The following is a 22276-nucleotide window of genomic DNA, read 5'->3' as shown; positions in this document are numbered from 1 at the left end:
TATCTCTAAAAAAATAAGGGCTTTTAAAATAAACTATTTCTGAGCAGTACAGTACATCTGGAAACCCTGGTGGCATAGTGGTGCTACAGCTGCTAACCAAAAGGTCAGCAGATTGAATCTAACAGGTGCTCCTTGGAAACTCCATGGGGCAGTTCTACTCTGTCCTGTAGGGTCACTGTGAGTCAGAATCAACTCAGTGGCAGCGGGTTTGGGTTTTTTTTTTTTTTTGACAGTACATCTATTTATGTCATCACTTATAAAACATTCTTCACCTGCGCTTGCATCCTTATTAATTTTATTGCAGTTCACAACTTGCCCAGCAGGGGGCAATTGAAGACTGGTGGGATTTATGTTTTTAAAGGAGGGATGAGTATGCAGGGGATTTGAGCTTTTATCATAACCCAGGGTAGTTTGTCTCCCCGCAATACCTTTTTAAAAATTTCTTTGGTGGATTTAGATGCAAAGCGAAAGATTTGCCAAGCCTGGAAGTCCTGGTTGATCTACGTGGTGGTTCGTAGGACCAAACTTCAGATGCAGACTGCCGCCCTGGAGTTCCGGCAGCGAAATATCTTGTGGTGAGTGGACTCAATTGCCCTGCTGATCAGTAGGCAGTATTTTACCTTAGCTTTGCTTTATTCTGCTGTAAAGCAGCATAAAAACCCACCTTAAAATAATGCTTCAAACATAATCAGTGCCTAATAAATATTTATAAGAGCAAATGTAAGATTATGAATATTAATGGAGTATTTACCGCAGTGGTTAAGAGCTTGAGTTAAGAGCGTGGCTGCTAACCAAAAAGGTCGGCAGTTCAAATCCACCAGCCACTCCTTGGAAACCCTATGGGGCAGTTCTGCTCAGTCCTGTAGTGTCGCTGTGTGTCGGAATCGACTCGACGGCAATGGGTTTGGTTTTTGTTTTTTTTTTTTAAGTTTTAAACCCTGTGTTAATTTTGTGTATGTGTGTGTTAATTTGTTTATGTTAAAAACTTTTAACCTTCACTGTAAACTGTGAAACAAGTATTGTTATTACATAGATTAGGAGATTAAGGCTCACGAAATTTCAGTAATTTGTGCAAACTCATACAAGTGGTAATTGGCAAAACCAGGGCTAACCTGTCCATTTTTCTGATACCAAAACCCATGCTCCTAACTGTGGGCCTGCTCTTCATCTCACCATCGTGGTTCACATGTTGGCAAGATATGAGTTACCCCACTTTTAAAGCCAGACGTGTAACAATGAGCTGCTTTATAATAGCGTCGATTCCACTGTACCTTGTCTCTAGTGGTCCTCTGGGGTCCTGAGTGGCAGGGTATTAATAGCTCACATTCTACCCAGAAGAACTGGGTACTGTATGTAGTATGGGTAAGAACAGAAGCTTTGCAGCTGGACCAACAGGCTTGAATCCAAGTTCCAACATAGATTATTGGGTTATTTCACCTCTCCTAATCTGTGGTGTCACTAGGGTTGTTGTCATCCAGTGCAGTAATTCATGATGTCACACACCCACTCCCCCCACCCCCGCCGCACAGTCCGCCTGGTGAACCCCTCCTGGTGGGCAGAGCAGTCCAGCTTTGCCCCTATGCAGGGCCAAGCCTGCATGGCCTGCCCCCCCATGGCTCCCGGCAGCTCCCTCCCTCCCCCATTAGCCAAGGTGCAGACCCTCCTCTCTGGCCGATGGTGGGTGCTGCGACCCAGCTGCCCACACCCTGAGTGTAGGGCGACGGTAGGTGGTGACAAGTTACTGCACTGGGTGATGGGTGACACCAACCCTAGTAATGCCACTGCCTTGGGAGCCCCTCCCCCAGTGGCACTGGTCCACCTGCTGTTCCTGCTGCCGCCGCACACCCTGAAATCATTTTGGTGTCACCCCTTCTGACAGTGGCAGTGGGTGCAGTCTGTACCCCATGTAACCCCCCCAATGACACCACTACTCCTAATCTCACTTTCCTCATTTGTTAAATAGGCACACCATTAAATATCTTTCAGGGTTGTCACGGGGAATAAATAAGGTAATATCCGTAAAGGATTAAGCATGATATGCAGAACTTCAGTGGTAAGCATAAAGTTATTTAAAATTTATTCAGCAAGTATTTTTAAATAGCGTGCAATTCTTTTAGAGTCTATGGGGGATATTTTCCCATCGTGCGTTCATTTATTCATTGTACATTTATTGAGGGCTTGTAACATTCCTGGTGCTATATTGGGTGCTGGACTGCATTCAGGAAACTTATAATTTCTGAAGTACTTAAAATGATGATAATGCAAGATAGCTTGAACTTTCAAAGTGAGTGATACAGGTAAGCATAGCCCAGGTTAGGAGGAAAGAGAGACCTTTGTGGGTAAATAAATCATTTCTTCTGTAAGGATCGACACAAAGCTGGCCATGAGGCAGAGGTTAAAGATGTCCCAAATGTCCAACTTTTCCATACTGCTGTACCACACTCCATCGTGTCTAATATCAATTATTCTCTCTCTGATCAGCAATTTCCCTCCCATCTTTGGGTTCTGTAATTTGCTCCAACATCTCACAAAACTCACGAACCGTATATAGGAAATGGATTACGTAGTTGTGGAAGCTGGCAAGTCCCAAATCTTTAGGTCAGGTGTAGGCTTCTCCTGACCCCCAGGGCTGCAGGGGCTGACGAACCCAAACTGACAGGTCACACCACAGGCTGCGGGCTCACAAGGCTGCAGAAGCTGGCAAATCAGGTCAGGTGATAGGCCACCAGCCCATGGGGTTGCAGCAGGTCAGATGGCAGGTGGCTGACTCAAGTCCCAAGAATCAGAGTTTAGATGATCATTAATCATACATGGGATCCAGATGCAGAGAGAGAGGGAGAGTCCCACCAGAGCACCCCAGGAGAGGGTGTAACTTGAGTAAGGGTGGGACTCAAGTCACTCCCTCCTGCAAGGCTGTCACTCAAGATACACCCCACACCAGTCCTACCTCATTAACATGTAGAGGTTAAGATTTACAACACATAAAATGAAGGACAGCCACACAATATTAGAAATCATGGCCTAGCCAAGTTGACACATAACCCCAACCATCACAGGTTCCATATGCCTCATTTGCATAGTTCTACTCAATCATTGTGTGTGAGTCACAAAGACCATGGTTCGAAAGCCCATGTTATGTAATTCATTGTATCACTGTGAGTTAAAGTGACCAGGAAAAGCGGGTGTTTCAGTAAAGCAGATGCTGCAAACTCTCATTTCCTAATTATTGTTCCCCTGCAGTGAATTAGAAAATAATGAAGCAAGAAAGAAACTGTAGCAGCCCAGTAGGAAAGGGAGGGGCTCACCAAGCCTGGAAAGCTACCACTTGTTGGCCCTAGACAATCAATAGTTGTCAGACCTTCTTACTTTGCCAATTATTCTGTGTAATCTCCTGATAGTTAAATATTGGCAGTAATTCATATGTTTAAAAATCATATAGGCCAAACAGAGCATGTTTACAGTGTCTAAGGCCAAATGTGACCTTAGGAACCATCAGTTTGCAGCTCGTAAGCAGCAGCTCGAGCACTGTTTCTCGATTGTGTTTTCTCCAACGGTGAAATCTTGGAGGTGTCAATCTGGAGATGGCACCATGAGGGAGAGGGACTTGAGCTGAGAGTCTGAGGCCCAGCCCTAACTGCCTTTCTCTTTTCTGGACGGCTTTTTTCTCATTGGTTCCATCTTCTGTTTGCTCTTTGACAGGGTATGGTGGAGCGAGTGGAGGAAGTGCCTACAGCAGGTCCGTGTGGGCCGTGCCCTCTACGCCTCAGCTATGAAACACAGAGCCCTGAGCCTCCAGCTGCAGGTAAGTCCAGCAGGCTCCAATTTGGTATCCTCTGCATGTTGCAAAACACACGCATACCATTTTCCAAAGTGGTTCTACCATTTTACATTCCCAACAACAGTGTATAAGAGTTCCAACCTCCCCACATGCTCTCCAACATTTGTTATTTTCTGTTTTTTTTTTTTTTATTATTATGCCAGTAATGCTGGAGTCAGATGGTATCTCATTGTAGTTTTGGTTTATATCTCTGTAATTGTTAGTGGGAAACCCTGGTGGCATACTGGTTAAGTGCTGCAGCTGCTAACTAAAAGGTTGGCAGTTTGAATCTACCCGGTGCTCCTTCGAAGCTCTATGGGACAGTTCTACTCTGTCATGTAGGGTCGCTATCAGTCAGAATCAGCTCGACAGCAGTGGGTTTGGTAATTGCTAATGACCACAAGAATTTTTTTATAGGTTTGTTGCCCATCTGAATGTCTTCTTTGGTGAAGCGTCTGTTCCTGTCCTTTGCCGATTTTTTAATTGGATCATTTGTCTTTTTCTGCTGTTGAAGTTTTCTTTAAATTTTAGAGATTAGACCTTTGTCAGATATGTCATAGCTACAATTTTTTCCCAATCTGTTGGTTCTCTTTTATCTGTTGGTTCCCAATCTGTTGGTCTTTTATCTATTTAGAGTTAGGTTTTGTGTATGGTGTGAGGTATGGGTCCTGTTTCATTTTTCTACAGGCAGATATCCAGTTTTGCCAGCGCAGTTTGTCAAACAATGGATTTTCTTCTGGGTTTGCAATTCTGTTCCTTTAGTCTGTGTGTCTGTTAGTATACCATACCAGTACCAGGCTGTTTTGACTACTGTGGCTGTATAGTAACTTCTGAGATTTGGTAGCGTGAGGCCTCCTCCTTTGTTCTCCTTCTTTAATACTACTTATTTGGAGCTCTTTCCCTTCCGTATAAAGCTAGTGATTAGTTTTTCCATCTCATTTGGATCAGGATTGCATTATATCTATATATCACTTTGGGTAGTATTGACATCGTCACAATGTTAAGTTCCTATCCAAGAGCCTGGTATGTTTTTCCGTTTATGTAGGTCTCTTTTGGTTTCTTTCAGTAGCATTTTATAGTTTTCTTTGTATAAGTCATTTACATTCCTGGTTAGATTTATTCTTAAGTGTTTTATCTTCCTGATTTCCTTTTCAGAGTTCTCTTTGTTGAGGTAGAGGAATCCAACTGATTTTTGTATGTTGATCTTGTATCCTACGACTTTGCTGAATCCTTTTATTAGTTTCAGTAGCTTTCTTGTGGAATTTTTAGGATTTTCTCTGTATGTTTGTCTTACTCATCTAGTGCTGCTATAACAGAAATACTACAAGTGGATGGCTTTAACAAAGAGAATTTTATTCTCTCACGGTCCAGTAGGCTAGAAGTCTGAATTCAGGGCGCTGGCTCCAGGGTAAGGCTTTCTCTCTTTGTTGACTCTGGAGGGAAGGTCCTTGTCATCAGTCTTCCCTTGGTCTGGGAGCTTCTCAGCACGGGAACCCCAGGTCCAAAGGATGTGCTAGAGTTCCTGGAGCTGCTTTCTTGGTGGTACGAGGTCCCCACTCTCTGCTTACTTCCCTTTCCTTTTATCTCTTGAGAGATAAAAGGTGGTGGAGACTACACTTCAGGGAAACTCCCTTTATATTGGATCAGGGATGTGACCTGATAAGGGTGTTACAATCCCACCCTAATCCTCTTTAACATAAAATTACAATCACAAAATGGAGGACAACCGCAGAATACTTAGAATCATGGCCTAACGAAGTTAATAATACATTTTTGGGGGCACATAATTCAATACATGACATTCCCCCCTTTGGCCCCCCCAAAAAATTACATCCTTGCAACATTCGAAACATATTCTTCCTGTCATATCATAGCAAAAGTCTTAGCTCCAAGTCCAAAATCAAAAAATTCCTCTTCATCTGTGAGATCTAGAATATAAGTTATCTGCTTCCAAACGTATAATGGCAAAATAGGCACAAGCTAGACATTTCCATTACAAATGGGAAAAACTGAAGGAAAAGAAGGGATAACAGGCACTAAGCAAGTCAGCAGAACATATTACATTAGCCCACAAGGCTTTGAAAATAGTCCTCTGTTCTCTGAGACGGTGTACACAATGGCCCTGCCTGCCAGACTTTAAGTATTGGCCACGCTGTCCAGATTCTGCATGGAGGCCCCTCAGCTTTGGGCTTTAGCTCCGCCTTCCAGGCCCACTGGGACAGCAACTCTGCTCCCTGGGCTTTAGGCGCACCATTGTACTAGTCCATCTGAGTGGCGACTCCACTCTTAGAAACACCAGAGGCCATGGCCCCACCCTTTGAAACGCCTCAGGTCATGACCATATCTTTTGAGACTGAGGCAGCTCTGCTTCTTGTGTTCTTTGTCTCTTCAGCTTGTGCTTCCTGTTTTTTTGGCCTCTTGGCTCCTTGGCCCTCACGCCCACATCTGCCCTGCTGGGGCAAGTGTTCCAAAGCTCTGTAGCTCCAAAGATAAGTGCCTGGAGGCACCCCGCTCCGCCAGGAAGCCTCCCATGCACAGGCACTCAGCTCTCTCACTCCGTGGGTCGGCTCTAGCATTGTCTGGCGCTGGTCTCCTGGTTCTGCTGCTGTCAGTCCTTTGCTGCTGTTTCTCACCATCTGAGCCGTCTCCAGTGTTAACAGTTCTCCTCACTTCCTTCTGAGTCTTCTATCCATTCACAGTTTCAAAACTGCTTCCACATTTTAGGTATCTGTTAGAACAGCACCCCACTCTCGGTACCAAATTCTGTCTTAGTCATCTAGTACTGCTATAACAGAAATACCACAAGTGGGTGGCTTTAACAAAGAGAAGTTTATTCTCTCACAGTCCAGTAGGCTGGAAGTCTGAATTCAGGGCATTGGCTCCGGGGTAAGGCTTTCTTACTCTCTCGGCTCTGATGGGAGGTTGTTGTGATGCATCAGTGCTCCCTTGTTCTGGGAGCATCTTAGTGCAGGACCCTCAGGTCCAAAAGACATACTCTGCTCCTGGTGCTGCGTTCTTGGTGGTATGAGGTTCCCAACTCTGCTTATTTCCCTTTCCTTTTATCTGTTGAGAGATAAAAGGTGGTGCAGGCCACACCCCAGGGAAACTCCCTTTATATTGGATCAGGGATGTGACCTGGCAGGGTGTTACAATCCCACCCTAATCCTTTCTAATATAAGATTACAATCACAAAATGGGGAACAACCACAAAATACTGGGAATCATGGCATAACGAAGTTAATACACACATTTTTGGGGGGACATAATTCAGTCCATGATAATGTTGTTGTTGATCTTGCTAGGTGCTGTCGGGTGGCTTCCGACTTATAGAGACCCTATGTACAACAGAACAAAACACTGCCCAGGACTGTGCCATGCTCATGATCGTTGTTATGCTTGAGCCCATTGTTGTAGTCACTGTGTCAGTCCATCTCATTGAGGGTCTTAATCTTTTTCGCTAACCCTCTACTTTACCAACCATGATGTCCTTCTCCATGAATTGATCCCTCCTGATAATACGTCCAAATTATATGAGATGAAACCTCGCCATTCTCGCTTCTAAGGAGCATTCTGGCTGTACTTCTTCCAAGATGGATTTGTTTGTTCTTTTGGCAGTTCATCGTGTATTCAGTATCTTTTGCCAACACCGTAATTGAACAGCAATCAGTTCTTCTCTCTTTTTTCATATATACAGTATCATATATGTCATTTAGCTATTCGAGACCTCTTGCCATTCCATATATATATATGATACAGTATCATATATATCATTTGCAGATAAGGGTAGTTTTAGTTCTTCCTTACCAATTCGCATGTCCTTTATTTCCTTTTTTTGCCTTATTGCTCTTACTAGGACCTCTAAAAACAATGTTGAATAAGAGTGGTGATACAAAGCATCCTTGTGGGATTCCTGTTCTCAAGGGGAATGCTTTCAGGCTCTCTTAATTGAGGATAATGTTGGCTGTTGGTTTTATATAAATTCCCTTTATTATGAGAAGTTTCCCTTCTTTTCCTATTTTGCTGAGGGTTTTTATCAGGAATGAGTGTTGGACTTTATCAGATGCCTTTTCTGCATTATTTGAGATAATCATGTGATTCTTTTCCTTTGTTTTATTTATGTGATGGAATACGTTGATTGATTTTCTAATGTTGAACCATCCGTCCATACGTGGTATGAGTTCCAGTTGGTTGTAATGTGTTATTTTTTTGATATGCTGTTGGATTCTATTGGCTAGCACTTTGTTGAGAATTTTTGTGTCTGTGTTCATGAGGGATATTGGTCTGTAGTGTTCTTTTTTAGTGATGTCTTTGCCTGGATTTGTTATCAGTGTTAATGCTGGCTTCGTAGGATGAATTTGGAGCTTTTCTGTGTTCTGGAGTAGTTTGAGTAGAATTGGTGTCACCTCTTCTCTGAATGTTTTGTAGAATTCTCCAGTGAAGCCATCTGTGCCAGGTTTTTTTTGCGGGGGGAGGGAGGGGGTTAATGATCCCTTCAATTTCTTCATTATGATTCTGTTCAAATTTTCTACCTCAGTTGGTAAAGTCTTCTGATGAACGTAAGTTTTTAATTTTTATAAGGTCCCATTTATTTGTCTTTTGCTGTCTGTGTTATTATTAGATAATCCATTGTTGAAAGCTAGGCCTGACATCACTGCCCCGCTTGTTCTTCTAATTATTTTATGGTTTTAATTTGTGCATTTAGGTCCTTAATCCATTTTGAATTTGTTTTTGTGTATGATGTGAGCCATGGATCCTGTTTCATTTTTCTGTATGTGGCAATTCAATTTTCTCGGCACCTTTTATTGAACAGATTCTTCTTTCCCCATCAAATGCTCTTAGCACCCTTGTCAAAAATCAGTTGATTATAGATGTGTGGGTTTATTTCTGGACTTCCAGTTCTGTTCCATTGTTGTATGTGTCTACTGTTAATACCAGTACCAGATTGTTTTGATTACTGTAGCTGAATAGTATGTTTTAACTATCAGGAAGTATAAGCCCTCCTACATTGTTCTTTTCTTTCACCATTGTTTTAGCTGTTCGAGGCCTCTTGCCATTCCATATAAAGTTGAGGATTGGTTTTTATATTTCTGTAAAGAAGGCTGTTAGAACTTTGATTGGGATTGCATTTAACCTATAGACCACTTTGGGTAGACGTTCTCTCTTGATGGTTTTTGTTTTCTTGGTGAAATAGGAATGGTAGTCAGCTGAGAGGAAGCAAAGGTGTTACAGATTTGTGCAGAGACGGCATGAAGTTATTGTCTAAGGCAGCTATTTTCAGAGTGGAGCATGTGTACCCCTGAGTGTACATGAAAACTTTCCTGGGGTGTGTGTCTATGAATAGTCTCAGGGCATCCTTTTGTACACCCTCAGCTTCTGTAGATACCATCCTGAAACTCGTCTACCCAAGAAAGTTCCTCTTTACAGTGGGTTTCCTCCCACTTTGGAAGGAAAGTCAGATTCTCAACCCATCCCAAATCTGAATCAGATTACTATCCCTTGGATTGTTCTTGCTTCTTGCTTGCTTATTTTTATTGGGGTTCCCCCCCCCCCCCCCGCCCTTTTAACCCAGAAATAAAGTTACTTTCTGGAAGCAGAGCAACCTCCTTACATATCATTTCATCCCCAGTTACTATAGCTTATGATCCTGCTTGGGGATCGCCGTTTCTTTGTTCCTAACTTGAGTCTTTCTGTCTTCTTCTCGTGTCCCTCACGTGTACTTCACCTCTCTGTTCCTGCCTCTCATTTGATCTCTTGTCTTTTCTCTGGCTTTCAGGCTTGGTCACGGTGGCAGGAACAGCTCCTGTGTATGCAGAGGGACAGACATAAGGTGGCCTGTGCGTTGAAGCACCATGAGTACTGGCAAAAGCGGAGCTCCCTGAGGGCTTGGTTTGAATATCTGCAGCTCCGAAGAGTGAAGAGACAGAGGAACGGTGAGTAGAAATTCTGGACAGGTGCTGAGACAGAGGGCCTGTCGCAGATATCACTCCTGCTGCCAATGGTGCTTTCTTAAAAAGAAACATAACACGTTACACTGGACATTTTGGAAAGAGAAGATTGAGGAGAAAATATATCATCCTCGATTCACATTTATTTCCTTCTGGCCTTTTATTTTATTCAATTGGGTGTCTATTACCCTGTGTGTATCGTGGTTGTTACGATGAAGATGAAGATATATGCAGTTTTTCTTTTTAATTTTATTGATTTTGTTTTTTGGGAATATACTCAGCGGAACATATAACAATTCAGTAGTTTTTACACATATAGTTCAGTGACATTTATTACATTTTGAGTTGTGCAGCCATTCTTACCCTCCTTTTCTGAGTTGTTCCACCCCCATTAACGTAAACTGACTGCCCCTAAGGTTCCTTTCTAATCTTTCAAGTTGCTGTTGTCAATTTAATCCCATATAGATAGTTCTTAAAAGAGTATAATGCTCAAACCCAAAAAACCAAACCAAATCCAGTGCCATCGAGTCAATTCCAACTCATAGCGACCCTGTAGGACAGAGTAGAACTGCCCCCATAGAGTTTCCAAGGAGCACCTGGTGGATTCGAACTGCTGACCCTTTGGTTAGCAGCCGTAACACTTAACCACTATACCACCAAGGTTTGCATAATGCTCAAGGCAAACATTTTTTTACTAGTTAAACTAAACTGTTGTTTGTTTTTGAGTACACTTCAGGGTATACTTTTTTTTTAATAATTTTTATTCTGCTTTAAGTGAAAGTTTACAAATCAAGTCAGTCTGTTACACAAAAACCCATATACACCTTGCTACACACTCCCAATTACTCTCCCCCCAGTGAGACAGCCCGCTCTCTCCCTCCACTCTCTCTTTTCATGTCCATTTCGCCAGCTTCTAACCCCCGCCACCCTCTCATCTCCCCTCCAAGCAGGAGATGCAAGCATAGTCTCAAGTGTCCGCCTGATCCAAGAAGCTCACTCCTCACCAGCATCCCTCTCCAACCATAGTTCAGTCCAATCCATGTCTGAAGAGTTGGGTACGGGAATGGTTCCTGTCCTGGGCCAGCAGAAGGTCTGGGGGCCATGACCACCGGGGACCTTCCAGTCTCGGTCAGACCATTAAGTCTGGTCTTAAGAGAATTTGGGGTCTGCATCCCACTGTTCTCCTGCCCCTTAGGGGTTCTCTGTTGTGTTCCCTGTCAGGGCAGTCATCGGTTGTAGCCGGGCACCATCTAGTTCTTCTGGTCTCAGGATGATGTAGTCTCTGATTTCTGTGGCCCTTTCTGTCTCTTGGGCTCATAATCACCTTGTGTCCTTGGTGTTCTTCATTCTTTGCTCCAGATGGGTTGAGACCAATTGATGCATCTTAGATGGCCGCCTGCCAATGTTTAAGACCCCAGATGCCACTCTTCAAAGTGGGATACAGAATGTTTTCTTAATAAATTTTATTACACCAGTTGACTTAGATGTCCCCTGAAACCATGGTCCCCAGACCCCTGCCCCTGCTACGCTGGCGTTTGAAGTATTCAGTTTATTCAGGAAACTTCTTTGATTTTGGTTTAGTCCAGTTGTGCTGACCTCCCCTGTGTTGTGTGCTGTCTTTCCCTTCACCTAAAGTAGTTCTTATCTACTATCTAATTAGTGAATACCCCTCTCCTACCCTCCCTCCCTCCCCCCTCTCCTAACCACAAAAGAATGTTTTCTTCTTAGGTTAAGCTGTTTCTCAAGTTCTTATAATAGTGGTCTTATACAATATTTGTCCTTTTGCAACTGACTGATTTCACTCAGCATAATGCCTTCCAGGTTCCTCCACGTTATGAAATGTTTCACGGATTCCTCACTGTTCTTTATTGATGCGTAGTATTCCATTGTGTGACTATACCATAATTTATTTTTCCATTCATCTATTGATGGGCACCTTGGTTGCTTCCATCTTTTCACTATTGTAAACAGTGCTGCAATAAACACGGGTGTGCATATATCTGTTCATGTAAAGGCTCTTATTTCTCTAGGATATATTCCAAGGTGTGGGATTGCTGGATGGTGTGGTAGTTCTATTTCTAGCTTTTTAAGGAAGCGCCAAATCGATTTACAAAGTGATTGTACCATTTTACATTCCCACCAGCAGTGTATAAGTGTTCCAATCTCTCTGCAGGCTCTCCAACATTTATTATTTTGTGTGTTTTAGATTAATGCCAGCCTTGTTGGAGCAAGATGAAATCTTACTGTAGTTTTTTTTTTTTTAATTTTTATTAAGCTTCAAGTGAACATTTACCATTCCAATCAGTCTGTCACATGTAGGTTTACATACATCTTACTCCCTTCTCCCACTTGCTCTCCCCCTATTGAGTCAGCCCTTACAGTCTCTCGTTTCATGCCAATTTTGCCATCTTCCCTCTCTCTCTATCTTCCCATCCCCCCTCCAGTCAAGAGTTGCCAACACATTCTCCCGTGTCCACCTGATTTAATTAGCTCACTCTTCATCAGCGTCTCTCTCCCCCGCACTGACCAGTCCTTTTCATGCCTGATGATTTGTCTTCAGGGATGGTTCCTGTCCTGTGCCATCAGAAGTTCTGGGGAGCATTGTCTGTGGGATTCCTCTAGTCGCAATCATACCATTAAGTGTGGTCTTTTAATGAGAATTTGGGGTCTGTATCCCATTGGTCTCCTGCTCCCTCAGGAGTTGTCTGTTGTGCTCCCTGACAGGACAGACATCGATTGTGGCCGGGCACCAACTAGTTCTTCTGGTCTCAGGATAATGTAGGTCTCTGGTTCATGTGGCCCTTTCTGTCTCTTGGGTTCTTAGTTGTCGTGTGACCTTGGTGTTCTTCCTTTGCCTTTGCTCCAGGTGGGTTGAGACCAATTAATGTATTTTAGATGGCCGCTTGTTGGCATTTAGGACCCCAGGCGCCACAATTCAAAGTGGGATGCAGAGTGTTTTCATAATAGAATTGTTTTGCCCATTGACTTAGAAGTCCCCTCAAACCAAGTTCCCCAGACCCCAGCCCCTGCTTCGCTGACCTTTAAAGCTTTCATTTTATCCCGGAAACCTCTTTACTTTTAATCCAGTCCAGTTAGGCTGACCTTCCTTGTATTGAGTGTTGTCTTTCCCTTCACCCAAAGCAGTTCTTATCTACAGATTGATCAATAAAAAGCCCTCTCCTTCCCTCCCTCCCTCCCCCCTTTGTAACCACATAAGTCTGTGTTCTTCTCCGTTTTTTCTATTTCTCAAGATCTTATAATAGTGGTCTTATACAATATTTGTCCTTTTGCAACTGACTCATTTCGCTCAGCATAATGCCTTCCAGATTCCTCCATGTTATGAAACGTTTCTAAATCTTACTGTAGTTTTGATCTGCATTTCTGTAATGGCTAATGACCGTGAACATTTCATCATATATCCATTAGCTACCTGAATGTCTTCTTTAGTGAAGTGTCTATTCATATCTTTTGCCCGTTTTTAAATTGGGTTATTTGTCTTTTTGCAGTTGAGTTTTTGCAGTGTCATGTAGATTTTAGAGATCAGGAGCTGATCAGAAATGTCATAGCTAAAAACTTTTTCCTAGTGTGTAGGTAGTCTTTTTACTGTTTTGGTGAAGTCTTTGGATGAGCATAGGTGTTTGATTTTTAGGAGCTCCCAGTTATCTAGTTTTTCTTCTGCATTCTTTATGTTTTGTATACTGTTCATGCTATGTATTAGGGCTCCTAACGTTGTCCCTATTTTTTCTTCCATGATCTTTATCATTTTAGATTTTATATTTAGGTCTTTGATCCATTTTGAGTTAGGTTTTGTGCATGGAGTGAGGTATGGGTCTTGTTTCATTTTTTTTTGCAAATGGATATTCAGTTATGCCAGCACCATTTGTTAAAAAGACTGTCTTTTCCCCATTTAACTGTTTTGGGGCCTTTGTCAAATATCAACTGCTCATATGTGGATGGATTTATGTCTGGATTCTCAATTCTGTTCCATTGGTCCATGTATCTGTTGTTGTACTTTTGACTACTGCGGCAGTATAATAGGTTCTAAAATCAGGTAAAGTAAGGCCTCCCACTTTGTTCTTCTTTTTCAATAATGCCTTATTTATCCTGGGCCTCTTTCCCTTCCATATGAAATTGGTGATTTGTTTCTCGATCTCATTAAAGAATGTCATTGGAATTTGGATGGGAATTGCATTAAATGTATAGATTGCTTTTGGTAGAATAGACATTTTTATAACGTTAAGTCTTCCTATCCACAAGCAAGGTATGTTCTTCCACTTATGTAAGTCTCTTTTGGTTTCTTGCAGAAGTGTACTGTAGTTTTCTTTGTATAAGGCTGTTATATCTCTGGTAAGATTTATTCTTAAGTATTTTATCTTCTTGGGGGCTACTGTAAATGGCATTGATTTGGTGATTTCCTCTTCGATCTTCTTTTTGTTGGTGTAGAGGAATCTAACATTTTTGTATGTTTATCTTGTATCCTGATACTTTGCTGAACTCTTCTATTAGTTTCAGTAGTTTTCTGGAGGATTCCTTAGGGTTTTCTGTGTATAAGATCATGTCATCTGCAAACAGAGATACTTTTACTTCTTTCTTGCGAATCTAAATGCCCTTTATTTCTTTATCTAGCCCAATTGCTCTGGCTAGGACTTCCAGCACAATGTTGAATAAGAGTGGGGATAAAATCCTTATCTGGTTCCCGATCTCAATGGGAATGTTTTCAGGCTCTCTCCATTTAGGATGATGTTGGCTGTTGGCTTTGTATAAATGCCCTTTATTATGTTGAGGAATGTCCTTCTATTCCTGTTTTGCTGAGAGTTTTTATCATGAATGAGTGTTGAACTTTGTCAAATGCCTTTTCTGCATCAATTGATAAAATCATGTGATTCTTGTCTTTTGTTTTATTTATGTGGTGGATTACATTAATTGTTTTTCTAATGTTGAACCATCCCTGCATACCTTGTATGAATCCCACTTGGTCATGGTGAATTATTTTTTTGATATGTTGTTGAATTCCATTGCCTAGAATTTTGTTGAGGATTTTTGCATCTACATTCATGAGGGATATAGGTTTATAATTTTTTTTTTCTTGTGGTATCTTTATCTGGTTTTGGTATCAGGGATATGGTGGCTTCATAGAGTGAGTTTGGTAGTATTCCGTCCTTTTCTGTGCTCTGAAATACCTTTAGTAGTAGTGGTGTTAACACTTCTCTGAAAGTTTGGTAGAACTCTGCAGTGAAGCCGTCCGGACCAGAGCTTTTTTTTTTTTTTCGGAGTTTTTTGATTACCTTTTCAATCTCTTCTTTTGTTATGGGTCTATTTAGTTGTCCAGGGTATACTTTTGATTAAAGGTTTAAAGATTATCTTAGAGCAATAGTTTCAGGGATTCATCCAGCCTTCATGGCTTCATAGTTTTGTATCTTGCTTTTTTTCATACAGCTCATCAACACCTTCCTATGTCTTTAAGTATTCTTCATAAATGTTATTTTTTAATGCTTGTTCATATTTTACAGGATGGTTTATCTTAATTTACTTAGCTATTTTAGTGGTAGATATTTGGATTGTTTCTAGTTATGTAAATACATGTGACTTATGATGTCAAGTTTTTTGTACACTGTTTTCATGGTTTAGTTTCCCAATTAGAGTTCAGAAGTAATAATACATAGAATGTGATCTTGGTACACTTTTTGTACTTGGACTAATTGCGTCTACACAGAAATGGGTCAGGCACTGTGGTAGACGCTGGGCTAGGCTCACTAGGTTTTGCCCAAGCCTCATAGCAGAAATCTACTAGGATGCCATCACTGTCTCTTAAGAGCGTTTGATTGTGTCTGGCGATAGTGATGGGGTACCAGTGCTCAATTGCCCAAGCCTAGAAGGTGAAGGCGTTTTTCTTTTGGGCATGGTTAGCAGCAGACTAAAACATGCCTCCAATTACATTATTCTAGTTCCAGGGCTGAGTCCCGTTCACTTCCTGGCAATAGCCCACTTCCTCAGGCCATTAGCTGATTCCTGTTAAAGTAAAGAGGATCAACTTAGCTGAAAGTTCAAAAAAGCCTTTGCAGCATGTCTACTGAGTTGTATTTCACTGACTCAGCCCCCAAGTCCTATCCAGAGAGATCAGTATAAGAGGCAAAAGTAAAACACAGTCTGGTCTGAAAACAGCAGTCATCATTCCTGCTGGTCAGGAATTCTAATTAGATTCTAACTAAAAGCTTCAACCGTTTGACATAACAGATTTTATAGCATCCCCTCCCTGAAAACACAGACCTTTCTTCTTTCCTTGGAGAGAGGAAATGTAGCTACCCGGTTCCTGATGACTTTGTAGTGTTTAAAAAACTTTTATCTAAGAATTCTTTGTGACAGTAGCCTTGAATCCTTGCTCTCTGCCAGTAGTGGGGTTCAGCTTGTCTTAAAGATGCTTCCAGCTGATCTCCCAACCTTGAGAGGGCAGCACTTAAGTTATTTTCTCTGTTGCAGAGATGGCCGAACGATTCTACCGTGTCACTGTGCTCCAGACACACTTCTGTGATTGGCAGTGGGCCTGGGAGTGGAGGGAGAGCTTGTACGCCCACCGTGCCCTGGTGGAGGTGCTGGCTAGGAGGATGGTGCTGCGGCGGGCCTTTACTCACTGGAAACACTGTATCCTTTTAAGCCACCCAGCCCTGTCCACCCACCACAGCCAGGACAGCATGAGCTCAACACTATGTAAAACGAGCCCTGGGGTAGATGGGAAACAGTTTCTGAGCAATTTAAGACAGTTCTCATCTCTGTTGACTTCTTTTTTAAAATCTTAAAATAATTTTGCTTAATCGGGAATATGCAGACAAAAGAGTACCTATAACATATTTTACAGTTGAAAGAATAATAATAAACACCTGTGTACCCACCACCCAACTCAAGGAATAGAACATTGCTAGTACCTTGTCTGCTCCTTCCTGATTGTGTTCCCCCTCCTGTCATCATTTCGTTGCTTTTCTCTACCCACTAGGTGATGAAAATAGCCATAGTTGTCTGTTTCTTGGTGGCACCATCACTATGACCATAAAAAAAGCAAGCCTGTTGCTGTCGAGTCAATTCTGACTCATAGCAACCCTATAGGACAGAGTAGAACTGCCCCATAGGGTTTCCCAGGCCATAATCTTTACAGAAGCAGACTGCCACATCTTTCTCCCACAGAGTGGCTGGTGGGTTCGAACCACCGTCCTTTTGACTAGTAGCTGAGCAGTTAACCACCGTGTCCTCAGGGCTCCTTTCACTATGGCAGTAGCTACCATTTGAGTTTTTACTATGCACAGACATTATGCATTATCTCCTTAATCCTCATAGCAACCCTATGGATTAGGGGTCACTGTCTCCATTTTACAGATGAAGAAACAGATAATTAGGGGTGCTAAGTGATTTTTAAATCCAAAGTCACAGCAAGTCATTGGCAGATCCAGGATTCTTTAAACCTAGCGCCTTGACTCCAGTGCACATGTTCCTAGGCATTGCCCCTTCTACAACACCTGCCCAGGTGCCAAAATTTGGACTGCCCTGGATGTTTATTCACACGCTCATTTGTTCATTGAGCTCTTGGCTTTGTGTTAATTCCTGCTTAGGTTCGGGGATATGGGGAAACTCAGAGACTAACAAAGTAGTTTATCATCTAGTGGGGAAGACAGACATGCAAATGGGCTACAATATGGTATGGTAAATGCTATCATAAAGATTTGTATTAAGAGCTACTGTGGAGATTCAGCCAAGGATTCGATGTTTCAGCTGAATGTCAGTCTTAAGATGACAAGTTCACCCAGCAGAGAAGGTAGGGTGGGCATTTCAGGTAGAAGGAATGGCAGTGAAACAGACGTAGAGGAGAGGGAAGCGTTCAAGAAAGATGACAGGACATCTGTGGTGAGTTGTGGAGGTGGGGTGGCGATGGCGTAGATGCAGGGCAGGTAGCTGGGGCCCAGCCTGTAGAGAGCTTCTGTGCAGTCGTCAGGAATTGGGGCTTGATCCTGATGGCAGTGGGGAAGGAGCCTCTGGAGGTTTTCAAAAAGAACTGATACCATCAGATTTATGCTTTAGGAAGATGATTCTGGATTAGAGGGGGGAGGCTAGCACAGGGAAACCAGCTATGTGATGTCTCTCTTACCAGCCTATGTGAGGGACAAGAGCTTGAGCCAAACCAGTTGAACTGCAGGGTGTCAGACAGGGAAACAGAAGAGAGGCCAGACAGATAAGAGATTTAGGAGGAGAGCAGATAGACTTGGTGAATGATTAGATGCACGAAGTGGGAAAAGCAAAGCTTTGAAAATAACTGACAGGGTTTTTAGCTCAAACAACTGATTAGATTGTGATGCCAAAGCAGAATGCAGGAGGAGTGGTAGGCTAAGCTTTAGATACGTTGATTATGAAATGGTTACTGAAATTGGTGACAGTGTGTGTCCAGTACTTTTTTCCTCTCATCAAATGGGCATCAAAGGGGAGAAAGATAAGGCCAGCTGTTTGATAACTCATCTGCTTTACCTTTGCCCACTATTCCCCCGAATCATCAGAAGGAGGGAGACTCTACCTGGCAAGCCCATTACCACCTAGAGCCGTGGCCCTTCAGATGGGTCACTAAGGAATCAACATTGCGTGTGGTTGGGAACCTTGTTGAAATTAGGGGCTTTAACTTTCTGGCAGATGTGCTAATACGTGCAGAAGAAGCTGCCCAGTATAAGATGGCGGAGGAGCACTGCCGGCACCGCCTGCTGGTAAGAGCACTGCAAGCCCTCGTGGCACCCACGGGTTCTGCTGGGGGATCAGGACCACCTGGTATCCTTGAAGCACATTGGTTGTGATCCCCTCCCTTCATTGTGGGTGTCCTTGTTTTCATTTTGGATCAGAGATGGTAACTGTGTGGGATCAGAGGGGTTGGAACTATAAAGGATCGAGTGAGCTAGTCCTGGGATATGTTTTAAGTGGTAGAACCCCCAGTCTGTAAAACGGATCAAAGTAGACATGCTGTGGTTGAAGCAAGGTCTTTGGAGTCAGTCCCTGTTATATCTGCTACTCTTCCCCACCCTCACTGCATGAGGTGGTCTTCATCTGTTTATTCAGGAGCCTGTGGAGTTCCTCCACAGAGCACAATGTGAAAACCCCAATCCCATCACTCCTATTTCAGAAAACAGAAGCGCAGGGTGGTGGGAAGATGGCCTTTGCTTAAAAAAAAAAAAATTGCTTAGGTCACATAAAAAAACCCAAACCCATTTGCTGTCGAGTTGATTCTGACTCATAGCAACCCTATAGGGCAGAGTAGAATTGCCCCATAGGGTTTCCAAGGAGTGGCTGGTGGATTTGAATTGCTGACCTTTTGGTTTGCAGCTGGGCTCTTAGTCACTGCGCTGCCAGGGCTCCTGCTTAGGTCACCTAAGGGCTTATTGGTGGAGCTCTTGCCAGGCCCAGATATCTTGCCCTGTCCCCCAAGGGTTCTTTCTATTCTACAGTAGCAAAAGTACATTTATAATTAAAGAAACATACAAGTTGACCCCACTGCTAAGTTCCTTATATGTCATTCATAGGCATGGAGATCTCTCCTGGTTGAAAGTGAGGGAGCATGACTGATTGAACAAATACTTGTGAAGTCCCTACTGTGTGGGCTAACTAGGGTACAGTTCCATATTGAATTCCAGAGCTGAGAAACCCTCTAAGGGGAATGGTGGCAGCCGTGAATGGGCTTCTCTCAGCCTGATGTGGGCTACTGCCTTTCTTTGTCTGCTGTTACTTTGTATCTTGCTATAATTTTGAATCAGTATGTCCTTTCTTCTTTTCATAGACCTTTTACTTTAGAGCCCTAAAGGACAATGTGGCCCGGGCACATCTCCAGCAGATAAGAAGGAATCTTGCGCACCAGCAGTATGAGGCCACGGTGAGGGCTGTGTTCTCTATCAGAGCCTCTTCTGATGGCTGTCTTCTCGTTTCAACCTTTGTGCTTAGAGATTTTTCCAGACCTTTAGACTCCAAAGTCTTGGTGCCTATTTTCTTTGGTAATCCATACCTGCTGATAGAGAAACTCTTTATTTTTTGCCTTGTTTAGTCTCATTTTTTATCTGTTTGCTAGGAAAATAGATAGTTAAATCAGAGTTGAGAAACCCTCAATTCTAGTGCTGACCTAAGGGATGTGGTGATACAAATACACATTTGATCTTGTGTTATAGGAGGCTCTTGTCTTCAGTGGTTTACCCAAGGGCAAGAACCTTTCACCTCTACTGGGTGCAGGAGGATGGGATCAAGTTTCTTGTTTGGTTGTTTTTTTTTTCATTATGAAAAATTTCCAACATACAGAAAAATAGAAATAATAGTATAGTAAACACCTATATACTCACCATCTAGATTCAGCAATTTGCTATGTTGTTTCTTTTTCTTTTTGCAGAATCGTTTCAAGGTAAACTACAAATACCATGAAACTTTACACCTCAGCATTTCAGCCCCCAAAATGAGGACATTTTCTTACCTAACCACAATGTCATCTGTAACAAAATTAACAGTGATTTAATTTCATATTATCCAGTACCTAGTCTATATTCAGATTTCTACAGTTGGCCCCAAAATGTTTTTATAGCTGTTTTTTTTTTTTCAAACCAAGATTCAACCAAGGATCACTTGATACCGTTGGTTGTTAATGTCTCTTAAATTTTAGACTTCATGCATCAGTGGTGTTAGGGTCAGTTTTAAAGAGAAGGAGCAGACCAGGGGACATTTATGGCTCAGTCTGAAAGGCTACAGAACATGTCAGCAATTTTCTAGAGTTAGCCATTCAGTTAAATAAATAAAAGCAGAGCATGTCCATGGGGAAAAATCAGAATGTATAGGAAGGAAGATACAAAATAAAAGATAAAACTTGCCTGGGTCCCTCCCTACCACCACGTCCCCACTCCCCAGCACACACACTAATGCTTTTTGAATGACTTCAACTCAGAAAGAATAGGCCAGTTAGCTTGTACAGTGTTCATTATTCTAGATTTGTCTGATTATTTCCTCTTGATATCATTTAATTCTCCTTTATCCTGTGTTGTTCCTATAAACTAAAAGATCTAAGGGCCTGATTAGATAAAACATTTTTGGCAAGGCTACCTTATAGGTGATAATATGTGATAGGATTGGCTTTCATTTCTAATGGAGGCCTAGATTCCGAATAGCTTCTTCATCCAGGTTTCTGTAGACAGGAAGACCCATCTTTTGCATGTTCTTTTGCCCCATAGCTCCATCTAGCTCAGCTGTAATTCTTTTAAAAGCCTGTTCTGTGTTGGCTGCTCCAAATGGAAGTAATTCCTGCTTTGGGGGAATTCACAGCCCAATGGAGTAGGAATTTACTAATAGGCTAGGAGAGCTCATTTTACCTTTCACCTTATTAAATTTCCATTTCCCTCTGTCTTGCTGCAGCTGCTGCGCCGGTTCTGGGGCTCCTGGCAGTCTCTGCTTGAGCAGAGGGAGGAACGGGAGCAGCTGTCCTTACTGCGTGCTGCCTGGAATCACTACAGGTGGGGACTCAGCTTTGTCTTCCGACTCTCCAGGAACGCCTGTGGCTCCGACTCACTGTATCCCAGAAATGAGCACTTATCCTTCCATGCATCCCTGTGGCCAGTTCAGAAGGGCCTTTTGGGGGCAGAGATGGTGCTGTAAATCTTTTGGCTAATCAGATGGGAAGCAGAGTGAAGATGTTTGCGCTGGTTCTGGCCCACTGGGGTTTGAAGTATCTGCCTGCTGCCTCACTGCCTTTGGCCCTCAGGCATTAGTGCTGTTCACATCTTAGACTTTATGCATCAGTGTTTTTAGGGTCAGTTTTAAAGAGAAGGGGCAGGCAAGGTAGACGTTTATGCCTCAGCTTTGAAGGCTGTAGAATGTATCCTCAGTTTTCTAGGGTTAGCCAGTCAGTTAAAATAAATAAAAGCAGTGCGTGTCCACCGGAACAAATCAGAATGTATAAGAAGGAAGATATAAAGTGAAAAATAAAACTTGCCTGAGTCCCACCCTACAGCCCCTTAGTCTTATTCCTCAGTGGTAACATTTTTGTGGCCAGAAATGTTTAATATAGTCTCGCCTTGCCTTTCCAACAGGTGAAATCACACTGTACATAAGATTCTGCAATTTACTTTTATTACTTTTCTTATTCATCTTTCTTCAGCCCCTGAAAAGGTGGCTGCAATCACTCTGTGAGTACCCTGTGCCCCATACCCAGACTCTGTGCAGGAACCTACTTTTCATTTTTACCTGTGAGTGGTAACAATGGCTTCTGTTCATAGGATGCTGATGTTCCCTTCACTTCTTGAGGAAGTGGTCTCCCTTCTAGACTATTCTTATTCTAGTGAAATTCACATGTTTTTTTAATCCATTAAGGCACATGTTTGTAATATGTGTAGTCTATGTGAAGGTGAAATACAGCCTGTTATTTTAAAAGACTTTTTTTTTTTTTTTTTTAGCAGCACTATAAAAACCGTTATCTCCCTGTAACAGTATAATCAGCTTAATTTGCATAGTTGGAGGTCCAGTTTTG

At 42.5% G+C, this 22276-nt stretch overlaps 1 protein-coding gene across 14 annotated transcripts in view; it reads left to right on the top strand.

Annotated features, from left to right (window-relative positions):
- The window catches only part of SFI1 (SFI1 centrin binding protein), a 94891-nt gene that overhangs the window by 50663 nt on the left and 21952 nt on the right, over positions 1 to 22276 (top strand). For 12 of the 14 annotated variants that reach the window (XR_007514846.1, XR_007514847.1, XM_049865330.1 and 9 more), the window contains 7 exons: positions 458 to 575; positions 3700 to 3802; positions 9591 to 9747; positions 16240 to 16401; positions 18427 to 18497; positions 19559 to 19651; positions 21166 to 21263. Coding sequence is in view for 12 of the 14 variants with exons in the window: in XM_049865330.1 (XP_049721287.1) it covers positions 458 to 575; positions 3700 to 3802; positions 9591 to 9747; positions 16240 to 16401; positions 18427 to 18497; positions 19559 to 19651; positions 21166 to 21263 (802 nt within the window). In the remaining 2 variants the exon portion in view is untranslated. Of the gene's footprint in view, positions 1 to 457; positions 576 to 3699; positions 3803 to 9590; positions 9748 to 16239; positions 16402 to 18426; positions 18498 to 19558; positions 19652 to 21165; positions 21264 to 22276 lie in introns of those variants that run through there. The other 2 variants (XM_049865333.1, XM_049865339.1) reach the window with 2 other exon arrangements.

This window comes from Elephas maximus, chromosome 22 (assembly GCF_024166365.1).
Source record: "Elephas maximus indicus isolate mEleMax1 chromosome 22, mEleMax1 primary haplotype, whole genome shotgun sequence".
In the NCBI taxonomy this organism is placed as follows: domain Eukaryota; kingdom Metazoa; phylum Chordata; class Mammalia; order Proboscidea; family Elephantidae; genus Elephas; species Elephas maximus.
This window is presented reverse-complemented; position numbering and strand designations above follow the sequence as displayed.